The sequence below is a fragment of the Chelmon rostratus genome, chromosome 2 (assembly GCF_017976325.1).
Source record: "Chelmon rostratus isolate fCheRos1 chromosome 2, fCheRos1.pri, whole genome shotgun sequence".
In the NCBI taxonomy this organism is placed as follows: domain Eukaryota; kingdom Metazoa; phylum Chordata; class Actinopteri; order Chaetodontiformes; family Chaetodontidae; genus Chelmon; species Chelmon rostratus.
Window position 1 is genome coordinate 13,530,250 of NC_055659.1, and position 20,031 is coordinate 13,550,280.

The window sequence follows — 20,031 nt, forward strand, 5'->3', positions numbered from 1 at the left end:
ACATCACTGTTGTTGTTGTGAGTGCATGTGCCAAATCTTCAGGCATAACAGAGGGAGCACGCTTAGTGATTCCCCTCCCTATTGCCAAGTTACCATCACACTACAGGAAGATTCTTGTCATTATAAGCACTCTCTCTTTCTCTCTCTCCACACACACCAAAGTCTGGACAGCATTTAACAAGCAGCGGTGTAAATATTTATTGTGGTCTGTTTGAATCCTTGTGACATTGTTTTTAATGCCGCATTCATCACGTCTACAGTTCTGAGGTAGCATGTATGGCAGTACAGCCATCATAGGTCTTAATGGTTGTGTCTGTGCAGCTGAGCAGGCGCATGCTGTTGGAGTGTTACCCGTGATGGATGCATGACTGCAGTAAAAGGGGATTAATCGCGGAAATTGCAGATAAGTGCAGGAGAGCACTGGTCTGGTACCTATCAACAGTCTTATGTCTGCAAGTGGGAGTGAGAATGCGAGCTGAATTGCCCACTCTTTTCTCAGAGAGGAAATGATGACAGTAATGCACAGGCATTCGAAGGGAAGTTGTTCTAGGTAGGCAGCTAGGTGTTCTAGGTAGAAAGTGAAATGAAATAGCTGCGGTGGAATGTTATATAATAGTATAAAGGCATTTTTGTCTCTTTTTGTGCAAGTATGTGTCTTTTTTACACGAGAAATGAAACCACAAACTGAAGATGGCAAATCACAAACCCACATTGTGGCTGCTCGATTATAGCAAAAATCATAATCAGGATTATTTTTGTCAATATTGAGATTAGATTGTTTAACACAGTAACTCAATGACTTTTGAAATATCATACATTTATTGAGCTTTAAAAAACTTGTCTTTTTAACAGGAGACTTCTTTGAACTTTAAAAGATTAATAAAATGAAGAAATAAAAAAATTAATAAAAAAAAATGTTTTATATGTGCCACAGCATCATGGGCTTCACCGTGCCCTCATATTCACGTCTGTCTGCGTGATGCGTATTATCTGCAAGTTTTCTCTAACTTATTCAGTATTGAACGTGCTTTGCGACCAGCGACATACTGTCGGCTCTGGACACATTCTGCGCATGCAGTCATCATTGCAGAGAGCCGATACATTCGCTGCAAGCCGTCATCTGCTTATGTTCTCTTCTAACTTGTTTGTATGAGGATTTGGGATTTCAACAGTGCATAACGAGTGTCCCTGCCTGCTCTCCCAACTTAAGTTCACTCTGTGTGAGTGTGTGTATATGTGCGCTTGCTGTGCGCACCCACGTGCCATGTGGTATCTTCCTGTCTAACAGCTGAAATGATTTTAACTGTCTCGTCTACCAAAGGCTCTCCTTCCGTCATCTTGGCTCGAGCTGGGCTAAACATGCCACAGCCTGGCTAAGAGTGAGTTTGGGCTTTTAAGGAGGAGCGAAAGCGCACCGTTGTAAAGGAAAAGGGAGCGCTGTATTTATAACACAAGACAAAATGAGAGCATCATTCTGAAATGGAACACGTCACAATAATCGTTTTATCTCATTTGATTATTCTTTCTAAAATAAAAACCTCATAGCTTAGAATGATTTGAGTATCTGTTTTTTGTGCATTATGTCCATCAGATGGCAAACCAATACAACAAAACTACTACTACTACTACTACTACTTATTTCAACATTAACATGTCTTTCAAGAGATCTACATACCTAGACATGACAGGGTAAACAAAAAAGATAATGTCCTACACCGTGTTGTTGAATTATTCACTCGTATCAGCTTGACCTACATTTCATTTTCAATCAATGAAAGTGACGTTGTTTGCAGAGTTTCCAGTCGGTGCCGGTCCACGTGTTCTGGAAGATTTCAGTCTCCAGAACAAATGGGAGAATTTCCAGTCACATATTATCTGATAATGGGCCCTATTTTCCCATGTATTCGTGTCCAAGTGACTAATAGAGACAACAGTTTTTGAAGTTTTCCCAGTATCGAGCGACAGCGCTGCAGCCAACTGCCACAAAACGAACTGCAGTGCAATCCCTCCGGACGTTTGCCACCATCAATGTGCGTCCACTGAAAGTTATTTTTGCCATTGACATGCTCAGATTGTTATTCTAAGTGTCTGACAACATTCTGGAAACAATCCCTACAGAGGTAGACCTTTTATGAGTTTGAGTCTTTTTTACAGAAACGGTATTATCCTTTTAAAACACACTTCATTCAAACTTGACAAAGTCAAAATAAAATTCACCAAAACCTTCTTGGTTCTTACAATTACCACCAACTCTGGCTTGGTCGAAATAAACTCTTAATTCACCCAACTGGAAGAGGAGCGAAAGAGCAGGCGGACATCAGATAACCAGCAGGGCAAAACTGCGTGCAGAGCCGGAATATTTTGACATTAAATAAAATGAACAACTCCCATGATCCCACGCTCCTTCATGATGTCATCAAACTATGTCTTTCGTTATCGTTTTAATTGAAACGCTGAAATTAGTGGCAGAAATTACACAGTGTACGAAAGACAACCCTTCACAACAGTCATAAAACCTAATGAAATCCTATCAATAAGAAAAATTGCATTGAACAGAGTGCAATCTGACCAATGTTGTGACCAAAAAGAGACCACAAAAATAATTGCATCATTTAAGATAGCTTGGACTATTTAAAAATGTTTACATTAAAAGCATATTTGTAAAAAAAATGTTACACACTTTCACATGAAATCACAACATGACATATTAATCATTGGTTCAACCCACACTCGGCCATTGTTAACAGACAGAACAACACAATGATGTAATGTGTCAGTGTAGTCATGTTGTTTTCACACAGATTACACACGATGGACATAGCATTCAATCTGGGATTTAATCTGCCAGTTTTATAGGTTGGTATTTTGGGATACATGCTTGCGCCATAGCACCAACCAACCACTCTTTGTTGCCAAGAAACAGAATGTAACGCCTCCAACAGCCACAATTTTTTCTGTGTATATACAAGATATACATTAATTAGTGTTCTTGGGGGTAGTTAATAAACAAGTTTTTTTATTTTAGGAAAGAGCCTGGCTCTCCGATTCCCTCTGCCTCCGGCCTTTGTGCTGAGGTAGGCTAATTGTCTCCTGGTTTTAACTCCATACTTAACAAACCGACATTAGATTGGTATCAATCCTCCAATCAGACTGTCAGAAAGAAAGCAAATAACCATTTTTCCCAAAATGATGAAAAGATCCATTGTTCACCTCAAACATCTACTTTTTAGTCATGGTCAAGCGTGTTTCCACTCAAGAAGAGGAGGAATCATGGCTGAGGGTACAAGTAACTACTAATATCTGTTGAGGAGAAAAGCCTTTGTGTAGTCCTCAGTGGTCGCTGTCGTGAGCACAGGCACAGCAACAAAAGCCCCTTTTCACAGGCCTTCCCGCTCTCAGCTCGAACAGCATCAGACCTGCATAAAACACTGGTCATGAGCAGGAGCATGAAACCATGTCAAATAAGCCACGCTGACTCATTCACACCAAAGACGATTTTTTTTCTCCCCCAATACCCATTTTCCCATCAAAGTAAGTGCTACATCTGATTCTGTCCTCTCTGCATTTGCTAGCAGTTGCTTACACTGCTTTCATCCCTGCAAAAGTGGTCCCATACGCACTCAGCTTACAGGTAAACTGATATGTGTTTGTTTAGTCAAACACAGTACACTTCTTCAGATTTATTGACCTTATGGCAGATGAAAACATTAAGTGTGCATGCTGTCTGTTTCAATTTGGCTTCTCATCCTTGACTAACATTTCCTGTGGGGTGTCATGTCATCTCAGTAAGTAAAGCTTTGTTTATATAGCACTTTTTAGTACACACAGTTACAAAGTGCATCACACACACGAAAAGATAAAAATGAATAAACAAATAAGGTAAAGATACAATACAACATAAAACACAGCACAAGGAGAGAGAGACCAGAAAACAAAAGCAACACAAAACAAAGCCCAGAGTAGAGATCTATAAATCTGTCTTTAAAGACTGCTCCCTACTGGGAACTGCAACCTGATTTTTGCTCATTTGCTTTTCTCTTGACTGAGAACATTTGGACTGTAATTCAAATAGTAAAACCAGTTTTATCCACAGTTTTGTTTTACGTACTTCCCTTCAGTGTGCCTCTTTTACTTCTGCTTTAGTCAGTGGTTCCCTCTGTTTTGCAGAATGTCACTCCTAAACCAGAGAAAGGTTAGTTTCATTCATTAGACTGAAGGTGGCATTTAACGGCAGTAAAGTGAGCTTATTTTAATATGTTGTATATTTTGTGGGTAGTTTATCTCAAATCTTGAAATCGGTGGTTTAAAATTGTTGCTTGTCAGTAATCATACATCTGTTTGACATTGTCGTTGTACAGATTGGAATTACAAGTAGCTGAAAGAATTAATAACAAATATGCAATATGAAAGGGGGGATACTGCAAGATGTGACAGTGTCTAATATTTCTTTTGATTTTATCTCTTCGAGGTATGAAGTAATAACATCTGTTTCACAGAGCTTCACAACAGAACATGAGCAGAGTTTTCCAATGCTTTCAACTACAGGCACTGTAACATCATTTTGATAAAAGCAAAATTGGGCACGTTTACGAAAGATGGATTACCTACCTCGGCAGGTGTCAGGTCTTTGTAAGGTTATTTTCAAACTGTACTGTAGAATGCATTAAGCACTGTATTCTTTGGAAAATGCTCAGCAGTATTATAGTGCAATGTCTCATTCATCAATCTGTCAGGACAGGCCTTGCAAACTAGCTTTGGCCATAAATGCTGTGGTACATTTGTGACACTGGTCAGTGGTGTAGTTTAGTTTAGTGTAGTTTTCCCATTTATTGTTGTTTTTTCACTATTAACTTGAGAGAATCTGGCAGATATGCAGCTCTTCTTGGTTTATATCCCACTTTGCTAATAGTGCGGCCATATTGTGAGCTTCCTCACTATAACAGGGTCCAGTTTACTCAGTGAACACTTTTGCAGCAAGAAATACGCAAGATTTCTCTTATATGGAGCATTAAATTGGGTGAAAACCTGATCTGTTCCTTTTAATGGAAATCAGTGGAAGCCAGTAAGGGAAGCACTACACCTTAAATCTGTTGGAATAAATGTGAACTGTTTCATTTACCATAAAGCATCAAGCTGTAATCATGCAGATGAAACACATTATGTGTTTATCTTTAATTGAATTACCTTAGCACTCTCAATGAAGCCAATCCGGTTACCGCTGGACAATAGATTATTCAATGCAATGAAAATTGCATGAAGCAACTTGTAAAATTATTGTCTTAAAGTATTGTTCCACTCCTTAATTTACTCAAAGTAAATGATAAGCTATTCTTGAAAATGACGTAGCATTTATGTGGAAGCAGACATGGCAACAGTAGTAAAATTAGTTGTTGCCAGCTAAGAAAAAAGTGGTTCAGCCAACAAATCACCCAAAATGTGTCACCCAAAAGATCTCAAAATTCCTTGTGGATGCTACATTTTGGTGCATATTTATAATATTTACCAACTAGAATACCATGGTGAAAGTTAACTTTCACTCATAGCAGTAATTTAGCAGTAATCTTTAACCATTGCATCAAGTAGTTCCTGAAAAATAAGGTGTGTCTGATTAAGTAGGTCTGCACAGTAAAGCATCAAACTGTATTAACAGTGTTAACTAGAATAAAGTGTTACATTAATAAAACATCTATACTTTCTAAATTAGAATACAGATTAAGTAGGGGGTTATTGTCATTGTATAAAATGTTGAAGGCAGTTAAGTGCCATTCATTGTAGCAAATCACACTTGAAATATTAATTTCATCCTGGCCCATGCATTGTTAGGGGTACTACTAAAATTTTTAAGTGCTTGCTAAGTACAGACATCAATTTTGCAATAGTGGAGATGGGGAACAGTGCTGATTTTATGACGCAGTTTCTGACTTGCATCTCAGTACGTACTTGCCTAACATGATGAAGTTGACGTAATCTGCTATGTTGTGTTGAGTAATCCCTGGTAGTTAGTCATCTTGTTGCCTCATTGGAGATTCTTGAATAAAAGGGGGCCTGGCACATGTATAATAACCATGCTGTCAGTTTGATTGAGCCACTTCAGACTCAGTAGCTGAGACACAAAACACAATCACTGATTTGCTGTCAGTGCTCTGTTGGCAGCAGGAACGTTGATAAGTCCTGTCAAGAACTTAGTAAATTAAGACGTTTCAAAAACGCTTTCAATTTCTCATTCAGAACTAAATCTGCCATTAATCCCTTGAGGATAAAGAAACTTTGAGTGTTGAATAGAGAATGAATTTGACCATCCATTTCTCCCTCTCAGCCTTGGAAAATAGTCTCAGTCCTCCATTCTGAAAACAAATTAAAGTCGAGAGAAAGAGAAAGAAGTTTTTTCTTTTTTTGGCTGTGACAGTGACTGAACCTCATTTTCCTAGAGCCAGATCAAAGTGGCTCTGCATGTGTGGGATCGCAGTCTGTTCCCTTGGGCTCATAATAATAGTGCCTGAACTCTCAGACCTCTTCGATGCAGACTCTGTTGCGACTTTCTGCTCCTTGCCAGGCCTGATGCCAGCATCATGGTGTCCTTCACACCTTCTCCTACTGCTTCATCTCCCCTGGCTTTTCTTCTCATCTTTCCTGCCTCTTCAGTTCGCCTCCTTATACCCCTAGACCTGATGGTGAACATACTCAGACAGTCCTCCCTGACATGGAGGCAGGCTTGGGCATGTCCCTGCTCTGACTGTCGCACAGCCTGGCAGGGTAATGAAGGCAGCAGGAGGGCCGCCTTACTGCCTGCCCCTGTGTTGCGCTTCATCATTCCTGCCACAGCCGAAGGTTCTCTAATTAAGACACCGACTTGGCCTGGCAGATTATGTAGCAGCTGGATCATTAGCGTAGAGGGTCAAATGGCATGCATCTCCGTGTAGCGGGTGGAGCGCCTTTCATCAACCCCCGACTCTGTCAGCTCACCTCCGTTGGCGACCAGAAGGCTCTACCTGCTTCTTCCTCTTGGCTACCCCCATTCATACTGAGTGTTGGGGCTCAGTATGAATGGGGGGCCAAGTCGGTATGAATGGAATCATATGTATCAAGGCCACCAAAAATTAATTTGTTCAGCTCCCAACACCGAGCTGCAACTGCATCAGCTAAACCTAGCTAAATCTGTCTGCAGTCTGCCGTCCATTATTGAATGTGAAAAGTCTGAATTCATCAATTCATCATTTAGTCTATGAAATATCAAACAATTGTGAAAAAATAGAGTTGCTCAGAGCCCAAGATCAAGCTGCAAATTTTCTCTTTGGAGAAGCTCGAACAGGACAAATGCAGAACATGGTCTTGATGAGCAAAAACACAGAGATTTTTTTTCCTATTTACTATATATTGTTAACCGTTTCATTTATTTTGCCTCAGGTATATACTTGTACTCTTTGCAGTATAGGCTCAAATGACTGATTGTAACTAAAATGTGAGCATTTCATCCATGCTAATGATTAAATTCACCTGAGATCAGCAATATATTTCAGAATGGGAGCTGTACAGGTTGTAGTGGTAGTGATGATACGACATTGACTTAAAATCTGTACTGGTTGCCCAGTGTATGTACGCTAACAATGTATTTAGGTCATTTGAGTGGTGCTGCAGATATTCAAATCTATAACAATATGTAGATAAATATTCAAAATCAAATTTGTTTTATGTTTCAATAGGCTGCCATTCAAAGAGGAAAATTACTGTCATTAGGAGCTTGTGAGTCACCTTTATTTCAGTTACAGGGTGGAGATATGTTGTCTATGATTTGTTTGTCTTTTCAGTGATGAGGAACTCTTCCCCCCCATTAGACTGACTCACCTTTCGGTAGTCAGTCAGCAAGTGTGCTCATCTATCAGTCTGCTCATGACTGCAGAGGTTGGGAGAGTTACCTCAAAGCCTTTGGTGTTTTCATCAAGGCCTCGTGTTTTCATCTAGGAAGAATCAAAAAACCGCATTGGAATAGTAAATAACCAGCTCTTTTCCAAGTGAACAGATTAAAGTGAAACTCTACCCAAAATCTATCTTTGAGTATCAAAAGACTTGAAAGGTGGCCGTAAAAAAATTGATGTGCTCTTCTTATTGAATTAGAAAATTTGTGGGCAGCTTGATTTCAGATAGTTACAATAGATTTCAAAGGCAGTGTATTCACCTAAAGGAATAAAGTATCAAAACATCCATAAAATAACTTCTCAAACCAGCCCAGCAACATAATCTATTTCTTTGTTATCCACCTTCAAGGTTAAATATTCACATTTTTGCCAAAATATGGCTAAATTCGCTGGCTTAATGTTCTGCTCTTGCCCCTCTCAAAGCTTTGAAGCTCAGCCTGAAGCAGCATAGTTTGGTGAAAGTAAGACGGTTTGAAACATGCTGATCATACAGCTGGACAGTGCACGAAGTAGTGGTTTGAGAAGCATATTCACACCTTTGGTATGACTCTTTTCCCATAAAAACGCAATTACTGACATGAATTCAAGGTGCTGCTGTTCTCTGTCACAGCCGCCTTTCAAGCCTAAAAGAGAAAGCTTGTGATACTCAAAGAATACATGTTAGTTAGTATCACTTAAAACATACAGACAGGAAATGAAATAGATAAAAATGTAAAGACATTTAGCTCAGAAAAACTAGGATTAGATGCTAAACAGTGCCACACAAGGCCCAACGCTGATTATAAGGGAACATTTAAGACCAATGCTCCACCACTCCATTAATGATCTCCCCAACTGGATTTAGTTTTTCCTGTCTCAAAATACTGTTTGGATGTATGAAAAGTGCCTTCATCATCTGCCTCTGCCCGTCTACACTGATAGCAGATATTGAATGGCTGCTGGGCACTAGCTAACCCCCGCTGTGAGAGATCAATTGAAAGGGACAACCACAAACTGCTTGTGGCCAACTGCCGCCAAAGCAGTTTGCCCAATTTAGGAATTTCTTATTATTCCTGCTGCATCTCATACTGACAGCAGAGGCCCATGATGTCATGTGTTCTTTTTAATTCCTAACCATGTTTTTAAAGTAAGATGGATATAAAACAAATTTCAGATATTCCATGCAAACGTTCTACTAATAGATTATATATTTTAAATTACTACAAACCTTTTTGATAAAGGCAAAGATTATAATCATGAAAAGGGCACCATTTGGAGTAAATGCCTTTTTGATAAATTAGAACTATACTAGTTAAATATCACAGCATTTGCACAGTTTGAAAAAAATGGGTTAAATGGCAATAATTGAGCATAATTCCACATCACACACATACTATTTTTGAAAGATAAGGTGTCTGACCTATTGAGTGCTGTCAAGACTGTATTTATTCTCAACCTGACAGCCTGAGTGCACACTCTCACTCAAACACACAAAAACACACTTGTGCAAGCATGCCTGGTCAAGAGAAAAATCCCACAACTTAGTGAGGATTTGTCATTCTCCCGCACCCCCCCCCCCCGATTGCAGTGTCATCCTAATCAGGGTCACCTCCCCCACCTTCACCCCCTGCAGCCTGCATGCCCATGTTCACCTGCCTTTGTAACTTTAGGCCTTTCTACTCTGCCCCTCTATTTTAAGACAGGGAGGGCAGTGTGCCAAGAGGGACAGAAAGACAAGCTGTTGTGGGCTGCACTCTGCACAGCACGGGCGACACGCAGAGGGCCGACAAGCGTTTGCAAGACGACACTGGCTGGCTTGTTTACGGCAGAGGCTCATTTTGGGGGTGGAGGGGCGGGGGAGGCAGGCAAGCTGGCAGGCAGGGAAGGAAGGAGAGGGGGTTTACTACCCTCAAGAGAGTCGGAATTCCTCCTGAGCCATTCCCCCATTTGGCTGGCAGTTGTGAAAACAATTGCCTGGCATTTACTCTCTCTGTGCAGATGGAGTCCGCGCTATGAGTCAGCTCTGAGAGCAGCAAGTGGTGGAGAAAGTGGTGGGCCTGTGATCTCCTGCACAGCGAATATAAGGATTCTTTACAGAGACACTTTGTTTTTGATGTTAGGCAAACGGTTCGGAGTTGCTTCCTCGCTAACATTTCTTGTCGTTCTCTGCAGTATTGCTGATGTACATAACTTTTATCTTCATTGTTTAGTTGCTCATTGGGACAAGCTGACTAATAAAGGCATGTCTGTTTCCTGTTTCTCCAGAGTTGACCTTCAGAAGACGTTATGCTGATGTCTTAAGCTGAGGGAGACTTCATCCTCGACCTGTCACTCGTCTCCATTTGATATTCCCCACCTGGTCTGCTCTCCATCAGTCACCGAGACCAACAGCAACCACCGCCACCTCCACCTTTTCCCCACCCCCCTCCTGCCCGGCCTGTCGTCACCATGACGTCGGAGCTGGAGAGCAGCCTGACTTCCATGGATTGGCTTCCTCAGCTGACCATGCAGGCGGCCATCCGCAAGGCGGACGCCCAGAATGCCCATGGGCCAGGCATGGGCAAGAAGAGTGCCCTACTGGATCCTAACACCACGCTGGACCAGGAGGAGGTGCAGCAGCACAAGGACGGCAAGCCGCCCTACAGCTACGCCAGCCTCATCACGTTTGCCATCAACAGCTCGCCAAAGAAGAAGATGACACTGAGCGAGATCTACCAGTGGATCTGTGATAACTTTCCCTACTACAGGGAGGCGGGCAGTGGCTGGAAGGTGAGAAACAGACACATCTGGTCTTCAGTTTAAACTGATGCGACACATTTATTATCATCGTGATGATGCCAGTTGCATTCTGGTTATAGTGGGGCTTGTGACTTAAACAGATTTTCTCGTCTGGAAATTTTTCTTTGACGTTACATTTTGTAGTAAGCCGTGGACGGCATTTATAGAAGACCTGACATTGATGTTCCTTGACTTAAATCATTGTTTTGTGGTCGCTGGCCATCTTAAACAAAGTGAGATGCCATTGGTAATCACCATTGTCACTTCTGAGAAAGCTTAGAGAGAAACTATGAGTGCACCAAATCACACTAAGTGCCTTACTCCTCTGAATGAAAAATGGTGCAGCCCTGAGAGAACCATATGAAGTGTAAAACCCTGGATTAATATTCAGAAAAGTGGCCCCTATCTGTGTGAACACAGACTAAATAGCCCATTCATGGGTGGTATTATTCATTGCAGATGCCTTGATAGGAGAAGGCCATTATGCAGAAGGAGAGAGCCAGTGCTGTGTCATCATCTCAAGGAGCCCATGATATACCGAGATGAAGCCATGCTGATTGCCTTTTAAAGGGCCCAGATGGAAATTGATATTAGAATGAGTTTTCCAATCAGTCGACGTTTATTGGAAATAGAATCTTAGGCACTGCTTTATTGCAGTCAGACAAGATGTATGAAGCCCATTTCCTGGGGCGACAAGATCTGGCGTGTGCACAGGCTGCATGGAGGTGTGTGTGTGTATGTGTGTAGGTGAGGGAGAGATGAGAAAGCATGTGTTATTGTAAATGGACTGATTTAGGCTCTTGTGGCAAGGCCTTTTGAAAGGAAATGAATTGTTTTATTTTGCAACCTTTGCTTCCTCTTTTACCTTCATCGTCCCTTATTTAGATGTCAGCAACATAGCTGCACGTGTGCCGTCGGTCTGCACGTATTCCTGCATTGAGCTACAGCCATTTTCACTCAAACACTGAGGTCAGCTCTGTATTTTGTATACCGCCTACCTTCTTTGGCATTGAATTTAACCATTCATTGCACACTAACGATCTGTCTCTCCAGACATGGGTGCAAGGTTGCAGCAGCATTTTCCACAATCTTTATTGCTGTCTTAAGGTTGTTAACAAATCTAGTTGCAGAGCATGTAGCACTCATTGCTCAGTCTGTATCCATTAAGATACTAAACTGTTCATATTTCTTCATGTCTAGAGAGCAGTTCTGAGTAAATAATCATGTAGGTGGGTTGAAGTGGACTTGGTGAGGTCTAATGCATATCCACAGACTTTATTGCTTATAAATATGAGGGTGTGACTGACTAGCCCAACTAAAATAACTGTAGATAAGACACAACATTTTGTCGACACTTCGTTGCATACACTTTTTATACATTTTAGAGTGGGTGGCCTCAGTGGGAATCAAATCGGTACTGCTGGCAGGGTTGAAGCTTTGCTCCACCCACTGTGTTACAGTCCCACTGTCCATACAGCAGAGAGGGCTACATGATATTAATTCACTAAAGCTCAGCTACTGTGTGTGGCTGTTAACGTGCCTTTGATTCTTTCATCAAGCGTGGCTTCATCTTGAACTCAGGTGCTTTTTTCAGGATTCGTATGGTCAGGAAAAGTGATGGGGACATGGAAATGTAATTCAAACCTGATTCTAAATGCCTAACACTAATAGATGGAAGTCAAGATTTGGAAATGTCAAGAAATGTTTAAAATTTCAAATAGATTTCATAGGAGCTGTTCTGAAAATGTTGCTAAAATACAGCTGCTGTACTGTATTTTGCAGATTTTACTCTGTGTCTGTCTACAACCCATTTGGTAGCCAACCAACGAATGGATTCAACCCTCTTTGGGATTAACTGACCAAGGCAAATTTCCAACATTAGGAGTAGGCATGCAGTTTTAAGCAGTATGAGATCAGTGAAGATGTTTTCTTTAAATTCACATTGAGTTGTAAGTTTTAGTTCACAGCAAATACATTTTCAATGCCGCAGCTTTTGTAAAGGTTGCATCATATGTAATATTAGAGTAGGACAATTGTGAAAAGTGTTTCTGATAATTCAGCGTTATTGTAAATTCATTGCACTTTATTTCACGAGGATAATCCACTCGGTATTAGTTCTACTTTCCGGTGATTCCTGGGCACGTAATGCGTAGTGTTCAGTTTGCTTATTTATTAATTACTTCTGTCAAGGCTGTTACATTTTTTTCTTTACATTCCGTGATATTCAGTGGACTGACAGACCTTGGCTCAAGGAACAATTGCTTACAAATGTTTTTGTGATTTCTATCATTACATTGTTGTTGTTTTGTATCCACAGAGATGAAACTAACAGAAATATATAATGTTGGAATGGAAAGGGTTTCTTTTCAGTGTCAGGTGTAATGGAATGAGGTCTTGGCTATAAAGAGCAAGTATAGAATTAGTCAGCGTTGGTGGAGATTGACGCTCTTCAAGTACTTTCTAGTTTAGTAAAGGCTTGCATAGATCAACAGATTCTGGCCTAAATGTGGGCTGCAACTGTAGAAATACCCCTCACATTTAAAAGTGTGAAAAACCACATCACTCTAACCAGGATGGTGTACAGCACAGGAAACACTGAAAAAGCAGTTTGAAGATGTGCTCATAGGCTAGAGCCTGCGTCACAGTCTTTTTCTCAGTTCTTGTTAATAGGGTGTTTTCCCTGCCAAAGTTTTTTTCTGAGAATCTAAACAACTGAAATAATGTGTATAGAGTATATGTAAAACCTTTTCATTGCACAAGACATGTGAATGAAATCCAATAGTGCTGTTTCCATGCCCAGGGCATTTGAATGAGCTCCAGTAGCCTTAGGTTTGTTCCTAATGTTTTTGTCCTTGGAGAATTTTCACAAGCCATCACACTAATGATATTTTCATCTTAGCCTGTGCTAAAGCCTGGGAAAAGTTTCTCTCCCAGTCATCAGGAGCTTTTCTGGTTGTGGGGGTTTTTTGGCTTTAAAACACATATACACCGATTTGAAATTGTATAATTCTTTAATATGCATACAATTGTAATGTTTCCCTGCACTGTGACTATTAATATGGTATGAATCCACCTATAGTGTGACTGAGTATGCATGTTTGTGTGTGTAATTAGTTGGAAGCAAGCATGCCTGGGTGGGGTGAATGTAGGTCGGATGTAGTCATCGCTCCTCTGTTCCCCTGGAGATGTCAGTCGCAGGAATTTGGGACTCAACGCACGCATGCGTCTGTTCTGTATGATAATGCAAGCTGTGCCGGCGAGATGAGACCAGGCTAATCTGGGCACCAGCAACTCATTTAGTCATCTCAATAGAACTCCATTAGCCTGCGCTTTTAAGAAATATCAATAAGTGCTGTCAATAAAAACAGATAATTCATCAAGGTCAAAAAATGTGAACGTCGCCTTCGAGAGTGCAGAATATGTGCTTGGAATCTATGAGCAAGCCATTAGATGGTGCTTTTCTTAACACTTTCTCCAGCTTTCTGAGGTATTCCTATTTTGAAGGTATGTCTAAGCAGTCTTTTGTATGACTCAGCGTGTATACTGTAGCTTCCGTATCCCTCTTTTCATTATATGTCAAGCATGGCTTTTTGAAGAGCTGTCACTTTCCTTAAAGACGTTATTTCACATACTAAAATTCCTTACACATATTTCCAAAAAGAGTATCTGCATTTGTTTGCAGCACATTTGTAAAACGGAGTACACTGTTTCTAACTGATGCTGATTTTTCTAGGTCCTCTCAGTCATAATTCATATTGGTTGTCTTTTTTAAAGCTATCATGAGAAATGCAAGCTGGCCCAGATGACTCCTGTAAGATTAAAAGTTAAATGGGAAAGGTCCTCTCCCACTTCAAGGTCAGAAGAACATGTCTTTCATTCCACCATGACTGCTTCACAAAGATGAGACTTTTGATAGTTTAGTTGAGGTATTTATGAATCCATAAGAGCGTGCATGTTGGAATTTTGAATTTATTAATTCAAAGAAAATATTTAAAAATATGGATTCTTTGTATGATTAGTAATCGAATTAATGGAATAGCAGCTGAATCTAGTTTTCATGTCTGGTGTCACAACTTCTCAAATCTGCTCTGCCTCTTCACGGATGCTGTCTTGCGTGTCATGAATGGCGAATCAGCATTCTCTCACTTTCGCTACAACTGTTTGTGGGGCAATTGTTGCATAAATGATTTGCAGATGCGTAGCTTGAGGACACTTCATCAAGACAGCTGCAGGGGAGGGGGTATTCCCCTAGTCAGCCTCGACCTGCGTGCATCGTGATGGGCAATGTGGTAGACGACTGGTGGAACAATCTGAGCAAAGCGTAGAGGTGAAGATGAAGTGTTGCTTTGTCACTTAGCGTTGGTCATTTTTTGGGGGCATGCTTAAGACTCTAGTGGATCCTAGAGTGATGGGAAACCAGTGCCAAGGAATTACCTGTGACTTCAATTTTTGTTGAAAACATGAAATTGCAGCATTTTTTCTGACTCACCGGCTAAGAATGACATTAACTCCTAAGAATCATTTATAATGCATATAACAGATGCTGCCAAAATCTAACTAATCAAATCAAAATGGATACCTGAAGATAAATGCTTAAAGATTATTTAAAAAAAGCAACCTTTAAGTACTTTTCATGAGAGGGATGCAGTGCTGTTTCTAAGTTTTTATATGATAAATTAGTGATTGAGTGTTTGAAACTTGGACTGTGAATTGCCAGAAAATGTGTGAAACCCATGTGTGATTTATTAAATAACTCGAAGATAGGTCATGCAGTCAGTGTTAACAGAGGAGTATTTGTTGCCAAACAGTATAGACTGCATTTGAGAAAATATTTTATTCCAAGTTTATACTTGTCTTTTTTACTGACTTTATTGGTATTGGCCGGTAAATGTATTGAATTCAAATCTACAACAGTGTTTAAGCACTCGGGTGTTGCTGCAGTAATACCTTCACACTGGATGGGCTCATTTAGGTAAACAGACCTCCTAATTGATCTGCGTGGATGTCTCAACTGTATGCAGTCCTTCTCTTGCTCTGATCAGGCTCTTACAAAATAGAGACTCTGCTCACCTCAGCTCAGCCAAAGACAGAGTGACAGTGTGTGCGATTTCTTTTCTGGTATATTTTCTGTTTAAAAAAACTGGTCAGGAACAGTATTGAATAGAGACTTCACATACACTCTCAAATGTTGACCTCCATGCTCATCTCAAACCTTCTCCAGGCTCCTTGTAGGCTCACTTCAGGCAAAGTGTGTAAATTCCCCTCTGCATTTCTTCCAGGTGAAGAATGCCAAAGAAAATCTGGAGCAATTCTCAACCAGTTTAGAAATGCTTGAAATGTTTGCTCTTGAACTTTAACTGTTGAGGAGGTTGTTGCTACTGGCATGATTTTATTCTTTTTTTTTATCGCTTCCACACCTGTGTACAGGAGAGAAAATTAGCTGGAAGAGAATGTTGGCTACTGTTGATTTCCTGACAAACATTGAATCTCCCACTGCATTTTCACTGAGGTCCATAGCTCTTACATGATCTTGTTAACAGGGAAATATAGCTTTGGTCTGTAAATCGTCCGGTGCGCAGGGATAGGGCACAGAGCTGCCTTCTGCAGGGGCCCTGGACCTTGCTTTGATCTCATTATAAAATGCAAATACACAGTACCCTAAACAGATCAAAGGTTCAACTTCCCATTGGATCTGAGGCTTAATAATAGCAGCCTGGAGCAGTTTTCTATTTTTTAAGAAGCGATTTGGGTAGCTGCTGGTCCTCCAGGACATTATTTACTTTGGAGATAATGTTCCTGCTTCTGACTAGTGACTAGCCACAGCTCAGAAAATCCCTGCTCCTGTTGCTTATTTGAATAAGATTGGTCAGGTATGAGAATTTGCGCTTCCTGCCCCTATCTCGTACCTCAAGCTTAGGTTTGCAGGGCCTGAAATCTGAAAGTGTAAAATTGCTTCGGTGCTAGACTCTCTGATACCTTCATCTACTTCCTCAGCCTGTATCATCATTACACCGTAAAGCAAGCTTTTAAATTTTAAGCACTTTGGTGATACTGAATTTTTCAACAGCACTGATACATATTTACAGGGCCACTCTGTTCCTTTTGTAACTCATGCACCAACCCCAAGTCCAGAATTATCCTTTTCATTAACTTCACAAATGTGTAGTCCAGAGTCTTATGAACCTGGCTGAGATGCAGTCTGATGAATGATGAGGTGATTTTTGTCTCGTCCTGGTTTCCTTCTTAATTGTAGAGACAGCAAAAGTGGCTGCGTGCTGACTTTGTCGGGTGGTGGGAGGGGTAGTGATTCACTCGGCAGCCAGTTTGATCCTGCTGTGAGGCGGGTTCCCGTGTCAGGAAGCTCCAGCCTGGCCACCCGCCCACCAGCCTCACCTTGCACCCGCCTACCGGCGCCCCACCGCTCACGCTCTGGCCCTTCGAGTGGGCGGGGAGAGCAGGCTGGCAGGCCTTGGCACGGATACATTTTGGCAGGAGCTGCTGTCCCCACACTCCACTGAGTGAAGTGCTGACTGCAGTGCAGAACATAAAAGGCCTGAGGCTTCTATCGCTTCCTCTTGTGGCCTGCAGGCCTGTGTAGAAATGTTGGCTTCAGTTTTACTTGAAACTGTAGCTGTCTTTTTGACAGCCATGGCCATGGCCTCACAGTTCATCCCCTATATATATGACCTCTGTTATCATTTTAAGCAGTCATTAACCCGTAACAGCTCCCTCCCATCTGCTCTTTTAGCTCAGAGACTTGTGATACAGCAGCCAGTTGTAAAAGCTGTTGACTATGGTCATCAATTGATTCAGTGAACTTCCTCCTCTGCGATAATGAGATCTGTTGAAGTCGATACCTGACTCACCGGCTGGGACACACCACTTATGTCGCCGTCTTTTTTTCTTCTTCGAAGAGTCATTTATAATGCAGATAACAGTGGACAATGATGGCCTGTTGATCCCTGCACACATTCTTAGTCACAGCTTCAGGCCTTTGAAAAAAATGTTAATCAGTTTGTATTGTTGAGACATGCTCTTCGGTTGATAATTATGTAGGAATATGAGAGGCCAAGGCTGTAGGATCTGTCAGTGTAGTCAGGTCTGCTGGCTACCTAGTTTCCTCTTGTCCCCTAGTCTCCTTAACTGCCTTCTGTGAGCCCCAAAGACTATTTAATAACTGGGGAAGGGGTCATAATCTGTAATTCTATGTCTTTTCCAGAGCTGTCCATTTATGTGGTGGCTGAGATCATCACCTCCAGTAGGCAGTGCCCTTGCTTTGTCACAAATCTGTAGCCTGAAGTGCAGTTGGGCAAGAAAATCAACCCTGGTGTCACAGTTAAAGTTATGAACTGCATGGAATTTGAAGCACATTTCAGAACAACTCATAACTGGAAAAATCATTAGCTTGTTCTTAGATTTTTCAGAGGGGAAGATGAAGGGCCACGGGGAGCTACTCAGAAGCTCTTAAGTCATCGTTCCATGGCCAGAAATATTAAGACAAAAATAGCACTTTGCTTTCCCTGTGTTTTAACTTAGTTTTCCCAGTGAGTGGCCTTTTGCCCTCTGTCATTTTTCTACTTGGTTGGCTGTCGCCTTTGTGGAACGTAATGTACAGTAAGAGCTTAATTGCTGTGAATGTCTGTGAGTATTGCCACCCGATCATGGGTTTTCTGAAAAGGAATCAGGAAAGTTTACATCCTTTTTTAAATACTACTTACTACTTTTCCTCCTCAACTGATCATTATTCTAAAATCAGTCCATTTTACTCATGAGCTTCCAATAACTGCAGGTAAAAACAAACTTTAATCAGCATCACAAAATATGAATAACTTTGATTTCAGTGACATCCGTTGTTGGTGCTTGTATTTAGAATTTTAAAAAGCTCTGCTCTTTAAACAGCTTTCCCAAACAGGAGAAACAACCAAGTCATCAGATCCTTTGAGGGTGGGCCTAAAGTTGGTGACACTACCCAGCTGTGTTGGAGTCAGATAAAAAGGAACAATTTGAATGTAAATCAGGTTAACAGTTTAATCCCCGCTCTAAATCAATGCTGTGATAAATTAAACTTCAAGTAAACAGTGTGAATACAGAGTAAACATGTTCACGGCCATAATACGTTGGCTAACTTGGCTAACAAGTTTGTAAATGTAAGCATCCTCGGGCTGCTAAAACAGTTCAGTGCACACAAGCTGGGTTGAGCAGACACAGTCTTCAATAAATCTTTATTGCCTCAGTAATTTGTCTGAAGATAATGAACACTTTGTGTCTTCATAATCGCCCATGTTACGTACATGTACTGTAGGTAATCATGACAGTTCCTTTCCGGTGTGCTAAAACAAGTGAACGACGCACTCAGTGAACTCTCATTTTGTGCTGTGAAAATATTCAGCTCTTGTCTGTTATTTTCCTGTACATAACGCATCACCATGTGTGATATTTTAGAAGCAAGTTATTTTGGCAAAACTTGTATTTTCACTATCATCTGTTCTCTGTAAATGTGCTGAACTCGCGCTAAATGTGCACAGCCGAACACAGTCACAGCATCTGGATGCATTAGTTCAGTGATTGGTTAGGGTAAAATCAAATCCTCCCCTCCAGGAAACTGCTAATAAGATGGCAATGTCAGGCTGAATAATGGAGCGGTAGCATAATGGCCGTTCAGTCTGAATATCAGGCTACCTTTGTTTACATTGCGATCACAGATGGTGCCTTTTAACGTAGACTCTTGTGTGTGCACTGATTTTTGCCCTGACAAGGAGGCAGAGAAAGGAGAGGGGCACGCTGATAAATTCTGCATGCTATAAATAGAGCACAGTCCCCTGAATGCGCCTTTAACACTGAATCTGCCCTGTTAAATTCATCTAAGCTACGTTAGACCGACTGCTGCTTTCACTGGCGCTGTCTATGTAAAACATCATTTTCACAAGTATTTCGAGTAAACAAGGTGCTATTTAATTAAGCAGATATTGAAACAAATACCTTTTAGTATTAGTGTGATTGATTGATTGATTTTATTTTTTTCTATTTTTCCTCGTCTTTTTTTAAAATGTAATTAATAATATTCATAATTAAGGTAGCCTGCTCTCCCTGAAGAACGGTTGCCTCCTGTGAAGCGTGCAGCTAATTTATCTGCCAGCACTGTGGCATACACGCAGCGTTTCCTTTTTGGAAATGAAAGGAAAAGAGGCTGCAGGACTAATTAGCAGAGGCTGGAGAAGGATCTTTAAAAACAGTCTACAGCAACCTGGGACTGCTGATAGGGTCAAAGGTCTGTAGCTTGACTGAGGTAAGCCCTCCACTGGGTATCCACTTAGAGCGACTGGGAGCTCTGCCATGCAGCCTTGCATCCTGACTGCAGGTC

General features: G+C 41.1%; 1 protein-coding gene across 1 annotated transcript in view; it reads left to right on the plus strand.

The window, feature by feature from the left end:
* The window catches only part of foxj3 (forkhead box J3), a 72,201-nt gene that overhangs the window by 19,274 nt on the left and 32,896 nt on the right, over positions 1 to 20,031 (plus strand). The window contains exon 2 of the mRNA XM_041957365.1: positions 10,158 to 10,661. Coding sequence (XP_041813299.1) covers positions 10,341 to 10,661 — 321 coding nt within the window. The 5' untranslated portion in view covers positions 10,158 to 10,340. The remainder of the gene's footprint in view (positions 1 to 10,157; positions 10,662 to 20,031) is intronic.